Source organism: Euprymna scolopes, chromosome 11, assembly GCF_053919585.1.
Source record: "Euprymna scolopes isolate OS-2025 chromosome 11, ASM5391958v1, whole genome shotgun sequence".
NCBI lineage: Eukaryota > Metazoa > Mollusca > Cephalopoda > Sepiida > Sepiolidae > Euprymna > Euprymna scolopes.
In genome coordinates, this window is record NC_136492.1 from 59,713,546 (window position 1) to 59,736,672 (window position 23,127).

Sequence of the window (23,127 nt, forward strand, 5' to 3'; positions counted from 1 at the left end):
TTATTTTATTTATTTATTTATTTTTAGGTTAAAGATATTCAGAAAAATATTTTAAAAGAAAATGTTAGTTAAAATATTTGTTAAATATTTACCTAGGGAATTTTGGCTCAAGGAAACACGTTATGAATAGAAGAAAAATATAAACAAAGTTTGGAATTTGGCTTAGTAAGCAATGATGTGGCTTCCGTGACAAACAAGATTGTCCACTCTGGTTGGCGTCAGAGACACATAAGCCAGTAGATATCAGAATTAGTTTGAAGTCTGTAACGGAAAGTCGAAGAGACAAGTTGTGAGTTAGCTAGCCACTGGGTTAGAGTAGACAGGAGTTGTCTCTGTGGTCCGATGGTAGCGTCTACAGACCAACAAAGGAAAATGTAAGGGAGTGTGTTGCAGACCCCAAGACGTGGAACATTTGGAAATAAAGCTCTAGAAATGATAACTCAGCATTTTGAGTGTTCCATTTGGAAGAAGATGCCTTCATTTTCAGGTGTCTGCTGCCAGAGGAGAGGGAGGCAATACATAAAGTATGTCTCAAGCAGGCAAGGGTTTATTCATCCTTGTTAAAGACTGTCCATTATTGTCTCATTCGTTATTGTCATGAATATGTGAAAACACCTACATTCGCATAGAAAGACTATTAAATATACATGTAACAAATCGGCACATACAGACGCCCCATATACAAAGAAAAATAACTGTCCTTTATAATTAGAAACACGTATACATTATGTATGAACATACATAGACATGGTTATATAACCCACTCCCTATATACAACTCTAACATGTTCTCTAAACCAGTAACCCAGGCATGCATTGAATGAAAATAAGCCCTAAAATCAAGTGTTGTGCTGTGCAACTAACTGAGATATTATTTAGCATTAAATAATTCTTTTCAATATACTTTTTGACACAGCCTGTAATTTTCCCGCCTCCCCCCCCAAGTTATTCTAAGAGCAATTCAATTTAAATATATACATATATATATATATATATATATATATATATATATATATATGTTGCGACGGGTCGGTGTGGATTTAATACACACTCAAGGAGAAATATTTACGGCACTGATTCGTAGCCTGTTGGTGAGAGCTGCCGACTGTCAATGTAGGTTGTAGGTTCGATCCTCGGCTGGGAAAAAGTATGTCTAGCCGCACTGATGAGTTGCGATACAACGAAACAGTACTGTATGTGGATGACTATATATATATATATATATATATATATGTTTGTTTACATCTGAGAAGGTGTAGTGTTTGAGTGATGTCAGAGATGAAGTTCTGTTAAACTATTTCTGTTACTTGTATATTCATGTTCTCCCTAGGAGAGAAACTTGAATGCCGACTAGACACCATCCTCAAGTTTCCTCCGTTTCTCTGTATAGGGGTTTGACAAAAAACTCTAATATAAGGATACTTTTCATTAGAAGTAAACACTAAGTATTAAAAAAAAATGGCGTGCTAATAATAATAAATAAAAAGCCGTTGACAGCAAGGAATCGTATATAAAAAGTAGAAACACATACTGATAGGCAGACACCTACGATAAAAAGGGCCTTTTAATTCGTTTATACAGCAGAGGCAAATTAATGGTGTAAACCTGGTCTGTGGAAATGACACTCCAGCCAAGACAGGCCAACCAGAGTCAACCGTCAGGGCTTGATACCAGAGGTCTTGGCCATTTCTCCTCATCATATTTGGCAACAAGAAAAGGAGTCTTAAAAGTCAGGATATGGAAAGGTTTTGCTGTTTTTGTATCACTACTCGGTTTGAAAAGTCGAGAAAAACAAACAACCAAATCCTGACCCTAAAGATTGGATAAGATTTCATTTGGTCATGCAATTTAAATTTGTATTTTATTTTTCTTTGTTAATTTTCAGTTGCTTTATGAAATGTGGGCCCGTCCTAAAATGTGGTACAAATATCAACCTTTGGATATTATAAGGTAAATCTTATTTTGTATTTGTTATATTTTTTTGTTTGTCTTTTTCCAAATAAGCATTTGCTTGTTAAAATAAAATTGTTTTACACAGATATACAAAAAAAAACGGCAAAAAAATATACTTTATCATTTACAACAAAAAAATGCTATCAGATGCTGCTGATTGACCTGGTCGGTTTATTAATTTTTGTATTACAACGTATTCATCTTGTAAATGTTTTAAAGATTCGTCTCTTTCCAAATTTTGTTATCCCTTTACTCCATATTTAAAAAAAAAAATTAAAACGTTAAAAAAATAACAAATAATACTTAATCTATATATTACTAGCAGGGGTGCCTGGCTTTGCCCGGTCGTAAAATACGCTTACATATATTTTAATTTGTCCAGATTTCGTATATATTATAGTCGTGATTTTAAAAGAAGTATTTGGGCGCCATCAGTTATAATCGAAACCGAAAGCAAAGCTGTAGCATTCAAAGCTGGTGACGTTACCACCGTACGAACGGGACACGTATGTGGACTGATTAAAAATTAAAACTAAATTAAGATGAATGTGCAAAATTTATTACGATTTTTCAATTGCGACCCATTTTTGACCCCTTAAAAAAACTATTTTATACTGATAAAAGATCCAATCATTTGAGGCCCCTAGTGCCGCTTTGCAACTTTTAGTTTCGGAAGAGATAGTTTGAAAATATGGATACAGACATAGTCTTTTATATATTAGATTTTCCCTATTTGATAAATTTAAGTGGAAAGTGGAATACCGAGGTTTGCGGCGATTTAATACTGATAAATTTGCCTTTTTAAATAGACTTCTACTTTGGTTCCTCTAGAAATTCTAATGTTTCTTTGATTCGTGTCAATACTTAAATATGATACATTAATATCTCAAATTAAAAATAGTCCATTTGTATCAATGTTTCAAACTTTTACCACTGCTTGGTATGGCTGTGAGTGCTTGTCATTAATGAAAGAAATAGAAAGATTGTCTGTTATAATGACAAAGCTGTTGCGTTGGACTTTCGGTTTGACCAGACTTTACCGGTTATGTTAATCTCTAACGGAAGGAAAGAAACTCGCCCGTGTTGGTACGTGCATGTGATGGACATTTAATGATGATACCATTGCTAGAAATAAAATTCAAAATGGCGCTCCCTTGGAATCCTAAGAGAATAATCGAACAATCTCAAGATAGCTGGATTTCATCATGACCAAACCTTTGGTGTATGCAGAGGGTGAGGTGCGACATTGCACTGTCCGACCTTCAATTACTTTTTTGTTATAGTTAATAATCTTCTGGAAATTTTGAACTGAACTTTTTGGTGCAAGTTCAGTGTTCAATTTAGTTTTGAAAAAAGTAAAAAAAAAAAAAAAAAAAAAAAAAAAATGTAATTTTTCTGGTCCGTTACGGAGCAAAAATGCTAGATTCCAAAAATCTCATAAATTGATAAAGTGATTTTTTTTTTTTTTTTTTTTTTTTTTTAAACAAAGAAAATCAAATTTTAAGCAGAAGCAAAACCGCTGTCCAACTCTGACATATTTACTACTAAATTCGAACTACCGAGGTTAAAATAAGCCTTGTAATGGTTACGATTTACTATTACAATCGCTAAAAATTGTAAAAAAAGACTTTCTATATAAAAATATTTTTTGATACATTTATGTGATATTTAGAGTATGTGATTGATGCTTACATCATAAATATTTTTCTGAATTTTTTAAAATTAGGTTGAACTCTGGACATGCACAGTTTTTATTTAATCCAACGGGTAGTGATGAAGTATAACTAAAGTTCATCTAACAAAAATATATTACAATCTGAAACATTTACTAATGAGGATTTGGTATTTGTCTGTATCCGAAATTACACTATTTAATTGTTAGCTTGAATTAAAGTTTAAAGGAAAGTTTAAATATTCTTTTGTGCTCTGGAGGCAAAGGAAAAAAAAATAATTTTTGCACGTGCCCCTGTTGTCTGAAAGAACCAAGCACATCATTTCAAACGAATGTTTTCCAATTGTTTAATGAATCTTCTATTTTTCAGGAAATATTTTGGTGAGAAAATCGGAATCTATTTTTCTTGGCTCGCCTTTTACACAAACATGTTGATCCCTGCTGCCATAGTTGGCCTGGCGGCATTTCTCTATGGCATATTCACCATGATGACTGATGTTCCAACGTAAGTATATGAAGTGATGCTGTGTCCAGAACTATAAAAATACATCTAATGAATTTCTAGATTTATTGTTGCAGAAGTTTTGTTTTTTTTTCACGCTTGATCTAGATTAGTATGGTCTAAGTGAGACTGAGCCAGAGGAAGAATCGAAAGGTTTAAAGAAATATAAAGGCGTGTTGGGAATCAGACCAGATCGTAATGATTGCAAGGCAAATTGTGATTTTTTTTTTTTTTTTTTTTTTTTTTTTTTTTATGAAAATCACTGCAAACAAGGCATGAAGCCACTTAATCTAAGGAGATAAAAATATATGCTACTTAAAGATCAAAAACTTGCCCATAAGTGTTAGATGGAAAAGAGTATGACCTAGAAAACAGCAGTTCTTCCCTCTTTGTCAGAAACATCGGTCATGGAATGCGAGGACTAAATGACAAAATAAGGGAAGAAAGGGTATGTTGAAAATATACTAATTCATATAACATTGTTATTCTAGCCTCTCATTCTTTGAGAAAATGGCAAGAATAATTAGCTGAAGGATGGAAGGGGTTCATGATCTAAGTGAATGCTAAAGTCTTTGTTTTTTTTTTATCAGGCGTATATTTCCTATCAAAATTGCTTAATGTAATTATTTAAATCAATAAATTGGTCATGCAGGTACGGTGATATGGTGCACTCGTCCTCTTGGACTGTACAGGCATGGATGCCTTAAATTGCAAAAATGTTGGCCATCAATGAAAACTTAAGATCAAGTGATTAAACTAGACTGCACAGTGGAATCTGGAGACAGTTAAACTGCTTAACTCTGAAAACTGGAAAGAGTTTGCATATCAGAGCCCATCTTATAAGGGGAAAGGGACGTTAAATGAATATAGAATGCAACAAATACAGTAGAGATCAAAGACCTAAGCAGTTATTTGTATGTATAATTTGTATAACAATTATTTAAATGGTTTATAATTAATTTGTATAACCATTATTTAAATGGTTTATAATTAATGTTTGGTGTTATTTATTTGTAATTGTCCTATTTTCTGATATATATATATATATATATATATATATATATATATATGCATATGCAATAGTTTTGTCGATATTAACACAATAGCTAAGTGATTTAATAAAAAGATAAATTACCAGAAAATTTAAAATATTGTTCATTCATTTTTCAAGGGGGGTAATTCAAATGAAAACTTATTTTTTTCTTTTCAATTTCACTAGATTTATTTGTATTATTTGGGTTCTTGGAACTACTGTTCTCATCTTGTAGTAGAACTGAGCAATAATCCGTTGGTTCTGCAGAGTTGACAAAATAGGATTCACAAAAGAACCGCTTTCATTCAAACCCGGAAAAGAGATGTGCAAATTGTGGGATTAAAAGTGACTGCATATAAAGGATGTTTTTTTTTTTTTTTTTTTTTTTTTTTTTTTTTTTTTTGCGAGAGTGACAGAATGTAATCTCGATAACGCGATCAAACGTAATTGTCATTTTGGGAAGAAGAGAATACGACTGTTGACTGCGGTGGGCGACGAAAGACGAGCGAGGAAAAGTTCTGACTTTTTTGTCTTGACATCTTTAATGTTATTTTTTGCTTTGGTCCACAAGTGGATAAGATATTTGGTAAAATTCAGGTGTAAATCACATTTTTCTCAAGGCTGAAGGTTCAATCCTCAGTGCGGGTAGCACTCAAAATACAATTTCGAATTACGTATGACTTCTACCCAGTTATGGCTGACGGAACAAGAGCATGCTACCCTCATGGATTAAATAAAAGGTTCTGTTCTAAATTTACTGCAGATTCCAGAGGTCAACAAGATACACCTGAATAAGGTTGGAGGTTACATTGACTGAAACATTGTGCAAATAACACTCAAGGTGAGAACAGTAGTCTGAAGAATCCAAATAATATCAATAATCAATCTTTATCTCAAAAATTCAGAAACACTAGATTTTTATTAAAAATATATATTTCAAAAGAATACTTCTGCAAGATTGTCCGAATTTAGTAGCAGCCAAATTAGACGTATTTAAATACTAGAACCTGTAAAAACTAATTCCATCTGACCATTTACAAGTAAGACAAGGAGAAAGAGGAACTAAAAACCACTTGAAATAATTATAAACTTTTATTTAAAGAGAAAAATAAATTGAAAGGGGAGGGAGAAAAAATAAAGTCTGAATTTCACCTTTTAACCGTATAAAAGACTGTATTTTGACTGCCAAAAAATGTCCTATTTTGGCGAACCTTAAAGGTTCTAGTAAATAGTTCAGGAGAGATAAAGAATAGGATTAAAAGATCAAGAAAGAGGCAAAATTTATGTTGATGTAATAATAGTTTTTTTTTTTTTTGGATAGAGAGAAGAATTGTCATTCCTGCTTGAGATAGCAAAAAAATAAAAATGTCTCAGGTTTTCTTTTTTATATCAAATAAATCTGCATTTTCAACTTTCTTTTACTCATATTCCCGGCTTTTACTTGGAAAAAGACATTACTTGACCTGATGTAGCTTCAACAGCTTAATCAAACGAAAACTTTTTTTTCGTATTAGAGAAAGCTTTTCTTGCTGCACTATTGAAGATTATACACTTTCCTTTTCACTTTGAATATATCCTGAGGAACAAGCAAATTATTGTTGTTTGCGCCGCCACTTTTTTCACTCGTCTGAGGTTTAACATTTGCACTTAATTCTTTTCCTCTAAGCAAAACTCTTGACTTGATTTTTTTAAGACTTTTCTGTCTGAACTCAGCCGGCATTTTTCTCTTCATTTTCGTCACCTAGACGAAAATTTAACTGACGAAATAGGACCTTCATCTAGAGCCTCCTGATGTCTCGCCACGATGGGTTACTACATCCAGGTTCGACATTTTCAAACAACGACCTTTCACTCCCAAAGGTCAAGGCAGCAACTCCCTTTTTCACTTCCATTTTTACTTAAATCGGCAAGGAAAAAAATCACTCGACCAATCGTCAACAAAGAAACAGTCACGTGCTAACAGTAGCAGTCTACAACTACTTGCATAGAGGGGTGGGTTAAAGAAAGAAGAAAAGAGAAGGGTAGATGGAAAAATTAAATTCTGATAAGATTAATAACTGTTGGATGGTGTAGGTTTTTTGCTTATGTTGCGTCAAGAGAATACCAGAACTCTTATCTATTGAGTGAAATCAAATGTTTGATAATGGCCAAGCAGTTGTAACATACTGAACTCTTTTGGAGCTTCTGTCTCTATGGCTAATCTTGAAGAGAAATATTAATGAAAGGTTTTTCGGATTCGATTGAGATAACCCGTCTGTGGAAAATAAATGAGAGCATGAATAGTGGTATTATGAATGTCCGGCGTGTTCATGTTCTTCTACCCAATTGAAGTCATCTTGTCAAGATAAGGAATGAATTCCAAGAGTTTCAATTAAACGGATGAACTCTCTTTGGTATTTATTATCTTGAATATTCTTTGTATTATTGTCAGAGTTTTTTTTTCTGGATCTTACCAGTGAACCTATCTGGGTTGAAATCTTGGATTTTATTCTACATAGTGCCTTAAATTCATTTCACGCAATGTTGAAATTTAAATCAATAAATTATTTCATTTTTTTTTTCTATTAACATTATATAGATACTTTATAAAAGTAGCTGTTGGGCTTTGTTCCTTTGTTATTTTTTGGAAACTCATTTTTTGATGTTTTATTGAATTATGATATCGTTTTGTCATTAATTTAATAACGTTGTTTAAATTTATAATATACTTTTAAAAAAAATATTTTCTTATTCGATTCCTGACAAATCACGTTGCTACTGAAATATAAGAATCTACTGTGAATTAGGAGTCATGCTTACGGAGCTTTTCTACATAGGGAGTTGAGCAGAAAGATGTTTGTTCACATTACATTTAAATTACTGCATGTTAGTACAGTCGGGAAACAAGAAACGGGTAGGGAATTCTAAAGTTTAGCAGTTTGAGCGAGGAAGCTATTATAACTTTCCAACATTTCATCTGTACATAGAAGGGGTGGGATTTTGCTTCTTATAGGGCTAGTTGGAGATATTCACATTGAGGAGGTATCAATGCTACAAGTTTGTCAGAACACATTTCATTAAAGTACTTGTAATACAAGCATAGGAAGGCAACCTTGCAGCGATAGAACAAGTGGAGGTAGGTTGACAGTGCAGAACTTATTAGATTGGAGACTTTTTTTTTTTTTTTTTACTTTAACAGGGTCAGGCTAGTGATTGATGCAACAGCCTAAATACAGTTTGTGGTCCCCATGCTTCCGTTCCATCTTGAAAGACAAAGGATGCCCCTTAGGGGCAGTAGCACATGTAATTGTGAGGCAATGGTTGCGTAATCTCCAACCACACCTCTCCTGAATCGGTACTGTTTGAGTCCGGGGGCAAGGAGAAGACCAGGACGACTGGAAACAATACCAGAATAAGCGGAGAGCACATACAGCACCTGAAAGTCGCAAATGGTCACCCATTTAGTACTGACTAGGTTCAACGTTGCTTAACTTCGGTGATCTTGCGGGAACCGGTGTGTCAACATGATTATGACTTATGTGTTTGTGGTAATTCACATTTAAATCTAACTTTTTTTTTCTTTTCTTTTTTTTTTCTTTTTTTTTTTTCTTTCGATCACCGATTGCTAATAGCGCTCTACCTGAGAGGTCATCATTCAAACTCCTCAATATAGCATTCACAGGCAAAACTAATTTCAACCAATATATAGAAGACATTGCAAAGGCTGTTGCAAATAAGGTGAAGTCTCTCTACCATGCTAGAAAACTTCTCACGCCTGCCAGTATCCTTTATCTCTACAAAGCCGCTATTTGCTGATACATGAAGTGAAGTATTGTTGCCACATCTGGGCTGGTGTACCATTCAATATAAACAAATTCTTATTGAACCATTCTCTTAAATCAAATTCTACCCAATTTCAACCACATTTATCAATCATGGTGGTGTCTCACCGTCCACCTAATGAACGAACCTAACTTTTACCCTCAATTTGCCTTTAGGCCTTGATAAGTGGTGACCCTTTAGTAAAAAACAAAAAATTAACGCCAGTCTTATTTGTTATTAAAGATGTTTGTTCTAGGCAGAGTCGGTTGCAGACGTGCAGAATTTCGCCAGTTCAGTTATTATATTCCTGGACTTCACGATTTTTGAGGAAATCAGAATATCAGCAATATCCTGTTCAAATTTCCACATTAAAAAAAATATTTATTCACGTTTTTTATTGCTGATATAAACCTCAACGTTCATATTTATAAATAAAAGTGAAAAACAATTATTTGACCAATTTTTGTTTATCAGAGGGTTCAGTCGCTTAAACTGTCTATAGTGTTTTTAATCTTGTAACTTTTCAAATTTTTTATTTGCAGTACCGAGATTTGTGAACCTAATAAAGCTGGCGACCTTATCATGTGCCCTTTGTGTGACGAATTTTGTGACTATTGGCAATTGAAAAGCAGTTGTAATTATTCACGAGCCTCTTACCTGTTCGATAATGCAGCGACAGTATTCTTCGCTGGATTTATGTCTCTGTGGTGTAAGTAAATTTTTCCATGAGTATGGATTCGGATTGAATTGACGTTCTAGTAAGATTGTCTCTGGACGGATTAACATTTTTCAGCAATACAATACTTAAGTAAGTTCTACAAATAAGATTAATGAATGATGCTGCATGACTGAGGAAAGAGTGATATGTGATGTAATGAACAAGTTGATTCCTGAAGATGTAGAATAGTGAATTGTAACTAAAAAGATGAGTAACTCTTTGGTTATGTCTATTAAATGAGGCGGACTTGTTTTTAAAAGATTCCTTCCTCCATCCTCCGAATCATAATGTTTAATTATATAAGAAAATAAAGAAAAAAAGTTGAAACTCAAAAGAAATGTATCATTACTATGGCTATGACAACAGTATGATCTTTTCTTTGTTTTGATTCTCGGGTATATATCAATTGATATCTTATGTAGAGTGATATAATCCTCGGTTGATTGTGTCTGTGTCGGATACTCGAGAGTAAAAACAATGAAAAGAATATGCTGTTGCCATAGCCCTAGTCATTACACATTGTTAACTATTAAGGAAAGACAATATGCTGTGACTCCAACTTCTAGCGATATCAGATATCCCGATGTTACACAAAACATGGCGGCCACATCTATTTACGCAACAGAAATTGGTCTGCTGTGTTCCAGACGATTTCTTGAACATATGATGTTACTTTAGGAAAACTAAGAGAAAAGTTGCATCAGAAGAAATATTTTGTCTTAATGCATTTTAATTAGCTTGATTTTTGTTTGAAATATTTTTTTAAGAAAAATATGAAAAAGTAGACTTTTTTTTTAGATCGTTAGAAATTGGTAAAAGTTATATCCCGTTTACTTAGAATGAATGCTTTATACCAAATTGATTGATCAATTATGATCAAATTTGTGTTCATTTTGCATTAAATACTAATCCCTATTAATCCCTTACTGAGCATTGAACAATTATTATAATACTTGCTATAAAGGTCCATATAAAATTTCAGCTAGATCGTCCAGCAGTTTCCATAATAGATTAATACATTTTTTTTTTAATTATGAAAAAAGGTTATTTCCATTTACAGTTTAGAAAAATTCCTCTTTGAGAACAATTTCTGCTTTTCGCTTCGATTTTATCATTAATGAATATGGAAATATATTGTGAAATTATATATGGAGATTTCTCCTTTTTAAAAATATTATGAATATTGCCACTTGCAAATCTGTGAAGAGTATGAAAATTTACCAAATTTATGGGGTGGGGGAGATTTCTCGTTTTGTCTACTATGGAAGAATGATATATTTTGTTCACAGTATTTTCCGTATTTGACAGGAAGTGTAGATATTTACAAAACCCCATAATTTCTAATCATATTGAACCATTTTCTTTTCTCTTTCAGCGGTCTTTTTTATTGAGTTTTGGAAAAGACGTCAAAAAGAAATTGAATACGACTGGGATGTTTCAAATTTTGAGGATGAAGAGGTATTTTTATAATTTTCTACACTAAAAGTATAAATGAAACAATTGAATTTCTTTCAAAGTCTTATGAAGCTCGATTTAAATAACTTTAGCTTCTCCTGTCCTGATGGTATTTCACAAGCCTAAAGTATTTGTTACCACAAAAATAAAACGCTGTCTAAACCGGTGTGGCGGTATATGAATACATTTACATAATTCAATTCAAACACTTGTTGCCAAAGTATAGTAAATATATTTATGGCAAGTAAGCTATCGATAATGTTAAACCATCTCTCTTCTGCCTAACGTTTTTTAAGTCTTCATTTTCCCTTAGTATTTCTTTAAATGGGTTAATACCTACAATTAAAATATCATCAACTTTGTATTTTTGTTCTAATAAAAGAATAATGCATCCATTTATTTTTACAAAAGAAAAATCCATTCTTTTATTCAGGGTAGTGCTTTCCGTGTTATTTGAATTTTATATTGAAATACGTATGAAGCTTGTTTGAAAGCCGAATTACAACGCAAAAAATAAATAAACAAGTACTCGTTTAAAATTAATGTATTTTGGAGTTATACTCCTTCGTCAGAATTTTATTTTTTTCCTCGCCATGATAAAAAAAAAGGTGATATTAACTTCTTTTTTTTTTCCTTCAACTTAAGATCGTGGCAAGGAAAAAATATAAAATTCTGACGAAGGAGTATAATTCTGAAATATAATTTCTCATTTTAAAAGTGGGCATTTAGAAAATTCAAATTGTTTTTGTTTCTTTGACAGTTATGAAAATGAAATAGTATTTATTAAAAAAAATGAATTACAACGAGTGTCTTAAATGTTTGAAACTGTCATTTTTCTTTGGCTTGATACCGGTATATAGAAATACTGTATCTTTCAAAGTTGAATTTTGATCGAATCTCTCTCTCTCTCTCTCTCTCTCTATATATATATATATATATATATATATATATATATATATATATATAAAGGCAAAATGTGTGTGACAATTTCGTGTATGTCTCGCAAAGGCTTTTTCTCGCACACACTCCCGGGGGAGGGGTTACTATTGCTTAGAACTGTTTATATAGGCCGTAGATAATATGTAGGATTTGAGAACGCATGTAGCGTATAGATTTATTTACGTCGATTTTACAAAATTATTGCTATTTTGGCTTCTCGCGTGTTGATTGGGTTTTTTCATATAAAAAGCGAAACTCATTCAAACTTAACAGCTTTCTCGGCATCGCGCTGGGAAACCTCCAGAAGCAATTAGCTTTGATCAATGTCGTATATCAGACAATTGCTATTCAATCTGGAGAATTGGGAGTTGGTTTCCCCCTCCCCAACATCTGTTGGGGAAAACACAGTCAAATTTGGGTAAACAAACCCAACCACTACCTCGTAGCAAAAGTGAACTGCCTGACTTCTATTTGACCTTCTTAATTAGGTCAAATCGAAACTTTTATTACGGACACCTGTTTTTAATAGTTAAATAAATAAATTCAAACGTATCTCCGTTGTATGTCGTGTTGGCCCAATTGTTAACGTCGCACGGTTTTTTTTTTTCACTTAATTTCCAACTTTGCCTCAAGGGTTCGGGTTCGATCCTCATACTCACCTACAAAAACATTTTTTTTAATTATTTTAACCCCCCCCCTTCCCCGGAGTTTTGATTTACCTCAAAACACCCGGGCATCGCTGGGTACCCCCCGCTAGTTAAATATAAAAATCATTAAAATAGATTGAAAGTATATAGTTGATATAGGATCCAATCGTTTTATCAAAACAGAAGTATGTAGGTTGTATTTGATAATCAAAATTGACAGATTAACTTTACTTTATTATATAGATGGAAGATATGAATATGGCCAATTGAAGAATATAGAATTACTAGCAGGCCGCCCGGCGTTGCCTGGTCGTAAAATACGCATATGAATTATATTTTAATTCATACAGAAACTGAAACCTGTAAATGCGAATATTGTTTTTTCTAAACAATTTTCTTGTAAGTAAAAAAAAAAAAAAAAAAAAAAAAAATCCTCTGCCTGAGATCGAAACCAAAACCTAAAAACAGTGAGTCAAGTACGATAATAATTATTAGTCCAGCTTGACACGATCTTTAAAAAGTGTTTTCAAATCTACTTATTCTTAACATAAGTCATCTGTCATGTAAACCATTCACGCATCCGCATTCGTAGAACAGTTAGCAAACAGATAAAAATCCGACGCCCCCCCCCTTCCACGTACCAAGTTTTCAATTTTGATCCCTTAACAGCCCGTTTTTCTGGAGGAAAACCGATTAAAGTTTATGCTATGTACCAAATTTCAAGTCTGGAGATCAAGAATCCCTTGAGTATATAGGTTGGGAAGTGTCATCACTCACACATTCTCACTTTTATAGATATATAGATTACGACGGCCGTTCGTAAAGCAATGCATCCTACATTTTAACTAAAAAATAAAATTGGAGAGCTAGAAAAACGAGTGGTACCATCAAGACGAACCACATTTTGTGCTCAAGAATTTATTTTTTCTACATAGTTACATCATTCTCAGTGCACTTTTCCCAGCGACGGGGTGGTGTCTGTGCATGGGTGTCTGGAATATGATTTGTCACTCACATCTCTCAACACTCTAAAATTGACGAACCCATCTTACTGGACTGACATCAACTGCATCAATTTCGTAACTGTTCAACAGGCGCCGGTGAATGCTGATCGATTCATTTTTTTTTTCTGTCTGGAGGAATTCAGTTATGCATCTTGGCTTCTAACGCATGTCCATGATAGGGGTTGCTTTCTTAGTCTCACACCGTCAATATTTGCAACAGAGAGATGAAACTTTCAGTGTTACAAGAAAGGCTGTCCCCTTTTTCTTGTAAATAAGAAAAACATTAGATAAGTGGAAAATGAGATTAGGATAGACCGAGATTCGAACCGTGTAAGCAAGGTTCAGAATAGATTTGGAGTTGGAATTTAGCTATTGTTAAATTTCGTATAAAATAGTTTAGATATGTTTGTTTGTAGAAAGAATTAATTGTTCATTCTTTTATGGAAATTGAATTTTTAAAAAAAGTCGGCTAAAAAATAATGAACAATACAATTTAAAAATATATTGAAAAATAGGTTAGTGAGAATTCTTTGTCTGCAGAAATGTGTCTTGGGAACATGTGCCGAGCCACGTATGTTTAAGCCATGTGAGTCGATCACGTTTGAAACCACACGTCTGACGTCATAGAAAAAAGAATTCTCAATATAATGGAAGCTAGGATTAGCAGAGTCGAAGATCAGAGGCAGTCAAGTCCGGATCGAACAGTCAGCAGTCGGTCGGACAGAGCTGACATGATCAGAGGAGGGTCCCTTTAGAAGCGAAGTGAGAACGTTTAATCATGTAGAACGACTTTGAATTCTTTGACGTTATCATCATTCGACCGGTCGATCTGATAATAAAGTTATCATGTTTTTGTAAAACTATGTCGTGTCATCATTCAACAGCAAAAGCTAATGTTTGAAACATCCTTAATACGAACTTTATCTCCCTCATCGTTATTATGAACTTTATGTAACTTTCCCAAGAATGTGCATCCTCTATCTCAACCCTCACTAATATATTATAAGAAGAAACTCTCCAGAACTGTATAAATGTCTTCTATCTCTCCCTCAACACCATCGTATATATGACCCCATCCCTATGCAACATCAGGTTATGAATACATAAGTTCAATCATCGTAACAATGCAATTTGCAATCCCTCTGATCCATTTAGGTGGAATAAAAAAATAGGAAGCATTACTTTTGGAACGCCTTTCATATATAGATAACGTTCTTGTCTTTGGTGGTTAAGTTTTCTGTTTCATTTCTTTTGCTACTTGACAAACATTTTTTATTTTATTTTTAAAGATAGAAAAAAATTGTAAAAATGCTACTATTATTCTCTATCATTTTTAACTTCCTGCAGTTCAGAAGGTATTAAAAGGTTTGGCATATTAGTTTAATGTCACATTGAGTGAAGATCCACTTTAAAAAAAATATTTCACAAATAATAAACAGTCGAAACAAATTAGGCACAAGGCAATTCAAAAGTGTGGGGACGGGGGTCTAGTGTCATGCTTTTCAATCTACCTTATACTTGTTTAAGCTATTCCTAGCTAGAATTCTCAATCACCATAATACCGCATTCACTTCAGGAGTCGTTTTTTGCTTTTGACGCACGTCCATGACGGGGTTGCTTTCTTAGCCTCACACTGTCAATATCTGCAACAGAGAGATGAAACTTTCAGGCCACAAGTTCAGTCATCATAACTATGCAATTTGCAATCTCCTTTGATTCATTGAGGTAGAATTTTTTTTTTTTTTTTTAAATCCAAAATAGATTTTTTTTTCTAAGTTATAAAAATATAAATAAATAGAAAGTTGTTAACTTATAATTTCATTGGTGTGGGTAAAGATTAGTCGGTGGCATATTTTGCTGTGGATAGCATCATGCTAAACAAATGCTGTCGAAGCCATATTGTCATCAGCTAAAATTAGTTTAATGCAGACAAAAAAAAAAATTCTAAGTTAAGAGGTTGGAAAAGAGCCAGATTTCTGTTGCGATGCGGTTGACCTTTCAGCCACGTGCTAATCAGATATGTCACGGTAGGTAAAAAAAAAAAACAAAAAAACAAACTCATTGATTTTGCTGTATATGCAAGATTTTTTGCTGTCTATTGGATTAGGCTGCTGTTAAATTCCATTCTCATGTCATCGGGACATAAATGACTAATCGATTGTTTCGAGTATTTAGGGGCCTTTAAAAAGGTGGAAATGGGGAGGCTTAGGGTTCATCCTCGCAGTCCTTTAATTCTCCCTATCTCCCAAACGGAGGGCCCTGTCGGTGGGGCATTAGAATACACCGACTGCCCCCCCCTCCCCTGCAGAGGGTAAAAGTCTTTCAATGGGGGTCCTGGATATGACCTTAAACTATATCCAGTGGTGAGGCCCCAGCTTGTGGGCTTTGGGGAGTGTGGAGCCACCCTTTAATTACAATTGCTCCCAGGTCCACTCTGACCCAGAGTGGTAGTACCTGTTAGGGTCCCAACTATGAGTTAAATAGAAACCGACGTGAAAACAACAAATATATTCTATTAAAAAAATGTTTTCTTCAAAATCTTTGGATTCGGCATTAAATAACCCGAAAAGGGTTGATATGCCGTAAAACAAAAACAACCAACCAACCAACCCAAACGGAGAAATGGGATTTTTAAATGAATGCACTTTTCAGTTCCTTTTTATTTCATTTAAAGAAAGGTAATCTAGATTTGAGATTGTTACACTGCTTGCTTCCATTGGGATTCTTTTCTCTCAGTCTTACTTTATACGATGCTTTAAAAAAGTTAAAAATTCTATCTTTGATTTCTTACCAGGTTTAACTAATGATTAGTTAATAAGACTGAATGATCAATAAATTTAGGCTCAAGCTGCAATTAGATGTAGGTATCAATATTTTAATAAGTGACCATTCGTAATAAAGTGTTCAGTTCGAAACTTTGTTTATTGGAGAGCTTTAAAAGATGCATCGGGAAAGAGTTGGAGGCTTAAATCTGCTGAAATGTGAAAATAACAACTAAAATGAAAATAGTAATGTATATATATGTATATATATATATATATATATATATATATATATATATATATATATATATATATATAAACGGAAAAACCCGAGGGATCCTTTTCATCAAAAATTCAGGAGTAAATCGTTGGAATAAGTAAAATACAAAATTAAGAAATAAAAGAATATCACACTAGACTGAGCGGATATGCGTGTAAATTCTATTGAGGTGGAGAAAAAATTAAGAATATAAATCTAGTAAATAATTATGTACAATTGAATACAGGGTGAACCCCCCCCCCAAAAAAAAAAGCAAAAATGGAGGCCGTCTAGAACATATGCTGTAGAACGGAGAAAAAAAGGCCAAAGACCCTAGTGTTTTGATGTGATGTTTTGAATATAATAAACTAGTTATGACCAAAGTTTTATTTCATTCGAACAAAACATTAAGAAACGGGGCCTAATTGGAGTTGGGGCCCTTTTTTTGGGGGGGGGGGTCACCCTGTGTATATATATATATATATACAAAATAGGATGAGTGGCTAAGAGGAGAGTTGAATGTATCTCTGAATTAATCTAATGACTTATTAAATTCTTTCTGTCGATAGCGAGAAGGTTTTCTTAAAATAATCGAGACTGACTTAGGTGTAGGATTCTAAAGCACCCGATTTTATACATATTGGTACACCTTGGGTTTTCAAAGAAGTGTTCACCAATGGCATATTTCAATGTGGAAGAGGAGCGAAAGCAACCTGGCTTATCCAGTCTAATTTCTGATAGGATATGCTGGTTAATGTGTCTGCAGATGTAAGGAGGATCGTCCCCTGTAACCGGCAGCACACTGGCAATTATCATGAATTCCATTGCTTTGGTTGCAAAGGATAGTTTGCCTTACATCACACGACGGAAATGTAGACTGTATACCAAAAAAAAAAAAAAAAATGAACGCAATACAACACACGGGAAACAATTAGATACAGACTTGATGATCCATCTACCAAAACACCGATCAACATCCCCAATCTGTCGAAAAAAAAGAGTCGTTAGACTTATTTGGGGATACATTTTAACTCTCCACTTATCCTATTCGTACATGGTCCTGGATATGACCTTAAACTATATCCGATGGTGAGGGCCCCAGCTTGCAGGCCTTAGGGAGTGTGGAGCCACCCTTTAATTGCCATTGCTCCCAGGTCCACTCTGACCCGGAGTGGAAGCACCTGTTAGGGTCCCAACTATGGGTTAAATAGAATACTACTTAAAAAACAAATATACTATATTAAAAAATCGTTCTTCAAAATCACCAGATTCGGCATTAAATAACCTGAAAAGGGTTGATATGCCGTAAAACAAAACAACCAACCAAACTATTCGTACATGAATTTTATTCATACACACACACGCATGCATAAAATTTGATTAAAATTTTCAATATATATATATATATACGAGCACACACACAATGCCGGCAAAAAAGAAAGCCCGCACTTGTAATTTTTTCAAAAACTGCAAATTTAAGCTAAATTTAATGTAACTGTTTAAACAACCTATACCTCATTTGATTCGCCTTTTATTCTTCTATAATTTTACCTGTTCATATTTGACTTTTAATTGAAATATTCTAGTGTTCACGTCAATTAAAAAAAAAATAAATAAATAACTTCAAATTGAGGATGCAAAAAGAAAGTCCACGACAAAAAAATTCGCTTATAACCAGCTTAAATTATCGCCCCTAAATCGGTTTAAAATATCCACTAACAGGCAACAAAGCATCTCTAATAGTAATTGTTGTTGTTTCAGGTTATACAACGTAACATAAAGTCCATATGCCACGAATTTCTCTTCGTAATCGTCAGGAGTGCATTAATCTCTACATTTCTGGTTTATCCAATCGAGAAATCGGCGGCAGATTAAAATGTGATGAGAAAATGGTACAAAAAACTGTGCAAAAGCACCAAAACACCGGCAATGTTCGTGATGCCCCTAAATCTGGTCGTACTAGAATTACTTCTAACAGGGAAGACAATGCTATCAAGATTCGCAGCCAAAAAAGATTTGTTGGATTTCGGGAGCCGGTTCAACAGTGCAATCTTGTTAAAAAGCGCTCTTTCTACTATCAAGAACAGATTAAAGGAATTTAATTTGCGAGAATATGTTGCAAGACGCAACCCAATAATTTCTGTAATGAACAGAAAGCGCCGTCTAAACTTCGTCAGATGCAATGAAGCTTATGACTCTTCATATTGGTTAAAAGTGCTTTTTAGCAGCAAAAGCAAGTTCAATAGGTGATGCAGTGATGGTAGGCAGTACGTTCGTCAGAGGAAAGACAAAGATTTTAATCCTAGGTGCTCAGTTTCAACACTGCAAGGTGGTGGAGGTTCAGTTTTGGTGTTGGGCATTATTAGTACCAATGATCCAGGGCCTCTAGTTCGCTTGCAAGTACATTAATATGTTGACTGAGCATTTTCTACCCTACTTTGGTCAGAATTTGCATGATAATCCCATCTTCATGCAGGATAATTCTTCCATTCACACAGCTGGCAATGTCAAGAGGTTCCTGGAAGAGCATGATATTCTGTGTTTGGATTGCCCTGCACAATCTCCAGACCTCAATCATATCGAAAACGTATGGCATTACATCAAGCAACAGCTACGCAATGATAAAATTTCAAATTTGGAAGAACTTTGGACAAAAATTAAAGAAACGTGGGATGTCGTATCCCCGGAGTATTGCTGCAGTCTAATTCAAGGAATTCCAAAAAGATTGCTGGTTGTCAATTGCAGAAGGGCTATACTACTAAACATTAGCTAGTTCATTGTGTTCCTCTTGTATTTGTGTTGCATTTATGTCCTAAAGTTACATTTAAATAACAATTTTCCATTGTGCAGACTTTCTTTTTGCCTCCTCAATTTGAAGTTATTTTCTTAAATTAACGTGAACACTAGAATATTTCATTTAAGTCAAATATGAACAGGTAAAATTGTAGAAAAATAAAAGGTCAATCAAATGAGGTATAGTTTGTTTGAAAGGTTACATTAAATTTAGCTTAAATTTGCAGTTTTCGAAAAAATTACAAGTGCGGATTTTCTTTTTGTCCCCTGTATATTAGTCCTTGCGTGAGAGCAGGACACAAAATGTTTTAAATAATAATAATAGAATAACAATAACAAAGACTTTCGCTAGCGAGGACTACTATTGAGCGTAACCAAGTTATACAGTCCTTTTGAAATTTTCATCTCTATTTTTCTCGTTATGTACTGAATATTTGTTAATGAAACCTATATGAAATATGTTCCTTATTAAATGTTAAAGATTTTCTATTCGGAAAGAAGTCTAAAAAATTTAATCTTAAAAAGTTATTTTAAAGTTTTTGTTAAAAAAAATTCAGATTTTCTCATTATTCAGACCTGTACTACAAAGAGGGGTTGCAAAAATGAGTTGTGAGAAATACAAACTGAAATAGTTTTAAAATATAATCTTAAAAAGATAAGATACAAGTTAGATATATATATATATATATATATATACACACACACACACACACACACACACACAAGTTAGAAAAGCATTTCATCCAAGGCATGAAAATTGTTAAACAAAATGCTTTTACTATAGGCTTTAAAAATAAAAGTACAAGATTCAATTTGAAATTTATTTATTTTCAAAGTGCACTTTTATAAATTTTACAAAGTAAGGTATAAAAATTTAAATTGAATCAAAAAAAAATTACCTTGGATTTATTTTATGTAATGTACATTTTGTTGCAATTTAAAAACATCTTTCATCTAGCAATTCATTAATTAATATTAATTAATATAGATATAAAATTTTCAATGATTTTTTTTTTAAAGTGCAACCGAATGTACATTACATAAAATAAATCCAAGGTAATTTTTTGATTCAATTTAAATTAAATTTTTATACCTTACTTTGTAAAATTTATAAAAGTGCACTTTGAAGATAAATAAATTTCAAATTGAATCTTGTACCTTTTATTTTTAAATCCAATAGTAAAAACATTTTGTTTAACAATTTTCATGCCTTGGATGAATTTCTTTTCTAACTTGTGGATATATATATATATATATATATATATATATATATATATATATATACGTAGATAACTGTTTCTTCACTTAAGTAGACCACTATATGAATATCTGTTTTTCTTTCCGTTATCCATCGATTTGATGTATAACTGAAATTGGTTATGGTGCTATTCTTATTGAATTCTAACTTTGTATCAACTCTTCCCTAACTTCTCCCTCGTTTTGATGAAGCGATTATATATGAATAAAGTTGATATCGTCTCTGAAATGCTCATACACAAATCAGTTATTGTTTTGAAGACTAACATGCGAATATATATGTGTGACCTTGTCAGTGTGTGTGCAAAAAATCTCTACCAAACCCCTCTCTGAATATTTGGCCTACAGTGTTGTAAGTTGATACATAGGGTATTTGGACCTGTAGCACATTTTTGATTTGATTTTTAGTCGGTAGAATTGAGGGCAAAAACTGAAGAAAATCCTTGGCCTAAGTTGACCTATTTGTTCTGTACATGTACAAATCAAGTTATAGATTAAACGTTATTTTTTCAGTTTTTTTGTTTATGCATGGATTTAGGACACATGCTAACAGATGAGGCTGGAGAGCTGTTTTGGTATCAATTCTAGCTGATGCCACAAGTTATTGTTTTACTTTTGAAATCACTACTATATATTAGGTACAATATAATAATCGATTAGAGTATCAATTAGCTCTATAATAATAAATATGAAATCTCCATGAATTAAAATATATTTAAGCATATTTTGCGGCCAGGCATTGCCGAGCAATCTGCTAGTATTTTAATAATTCTATATCGTTTGTTGTTTTTAATTTATCTATGCAATCTAATCCTGAACAGGAATACAAATCTTGAACAATGATCTAGAAACCGGTTCAACCAGAATCCAGTTAAATTCACTGATTTTTTGGAGAAATATCCAATCTCGCAAAATGATCTTGTGATCAAGGGATTTTTATGACAAATGGTAAACAAAACCAAGCAAAACAATTTTTTTTTTTTTTTTTTTTTTTTCAAGGATTTTGAAAGATCAAATTTTAAAAGATTTGATGTTGGAAATTAATACCTCCATGCTTGAAAAAAGTTATACATTTTGTACTGTCATTGCTGCGAGATCAATTCATGTGGAACTGAACACCGTCTGTTCACAAGCCAAAGTTGATTCAAGTGATAATCAATTGATGATCTAAGATTGTCTGCAAAGTTTTATGTTCAACATCAATTCATGCCTGCCGATGTCTGGTCTCTTAAAACTTGCAGAATGTACTAATGGATACCATTACTGCTAATGGTAATATTGTCATTGAAGCATTATTTCACGAGACATTTTCATGCCGGTGTCTCTTCGCATGTCAAAGTTGATAGCAGTAACGATGATAGATTTGGAGGTGCTGATCTTTGCCAAACCATATGCAGGTACCGCTTTCTGACTAATGCTCTCTATCAAGATGTGAGTGTGTGGTTGGCATAATGGATACTGTTACAGCTTATGAAATTGATTAGATGGAGTTAAAATCTAATTGGACTAATTGTGGTCATTTGCACACCAGTATTAGAAAGTCATGAACTTTTAACTCTCCACAACTATGAATAAAATAGAAACTCGTGTTTAATAAATAGGTTGCAATAGTTTTGTGTGTATATTGTTTGCTTACTACTGAGTTATCACGTATCAAGTGTTGCATACAGATCTATATCTGTAAATGTATGCATAGAAGACACCTCTGCATGTTTTTGGTGCATGCTAGTATATAACTGTTTTCAGTAAGATGAATTCTTTCCTCTAAAAAAAACAACCGCATTTTATTTGAAAACTGGCGAGAGAGAGATGGGGAAGAGTAGTGGTGGGTGACAAGACTGACGCTTACAATCGTCTCTGAGCTTCTGTCTCTGATCTGACTGACTTTTCACGAAACCATTTGTTGCCCCCCCCCACTCCGACAGAGGACCTAGTAATTCACTCTCGTTCGTTTGTTCACACTTTTCTCAATAACCACGCCTCAGATTTTTTTTTTTTTTTTGAAATTTTGCACAAACATTAGTTATGGTGAAAGTAATTTTTTGCCAGAATGGATGTCCCGGGATAACTTTGGTTGCCCCGTTAGGAGGCATTATAGGGGTAAAATTGTCCCCAAATCATTTGCCCATTCACACTTTTATCAATCACATCTTGAATGTTTTTAAATTTTGCTCAAACATTAGTCATGGTGAAAGTAAATTTTTCCCTCGTGAAGAGGGACCCTGCATGCTCGGCTTGTTTTTATTATGGTTGCATAACTCTAACTCTATTGTTTCTTTGTTTAGTGTTAACATTTCATCCTGTGTCCCTATTTACAATGCCTCCTCACGGGA

The 23,127-nt window shown here is 33.4% G+C and overlaps 1 protein-coding gene across 13 annotated transcripts in view; it reads left to right on the plus strand.

The window, feature by feature from the left end:
- The window catches only part of LOC145287867 (anoctamin-4-like), a 746,862-nt gene that overhangs the window by 657,450 nt on the left and 66,285 nt on the right, over window positions 1-23,127 (plus strand). For all 13 annotated transcript variants that reach the window (XM_080135748.1, XM_080135749.1, XM_080135750.1 and 10 more), the window contains 4 exons: window positions 1,885-1,949; window positions 3,995-4,129; window positions 9,503-9,669; window positions 11,054-11,136. In XM_080135748.1, the coding sequence (XP_079991874.1) occupies window positions 1,885-1,949; window positions 3,995-4,129; window positions 9,503-9,669; window positions 11,054-11,136 (450 nt within the window). The remainder of the gene's footprint in view (window positions 1-1,884; window positions 1,950-3,994; window positions 4,130-9,502; window positions 9,670-11,053; window positions 11,137-23,127) is intronic.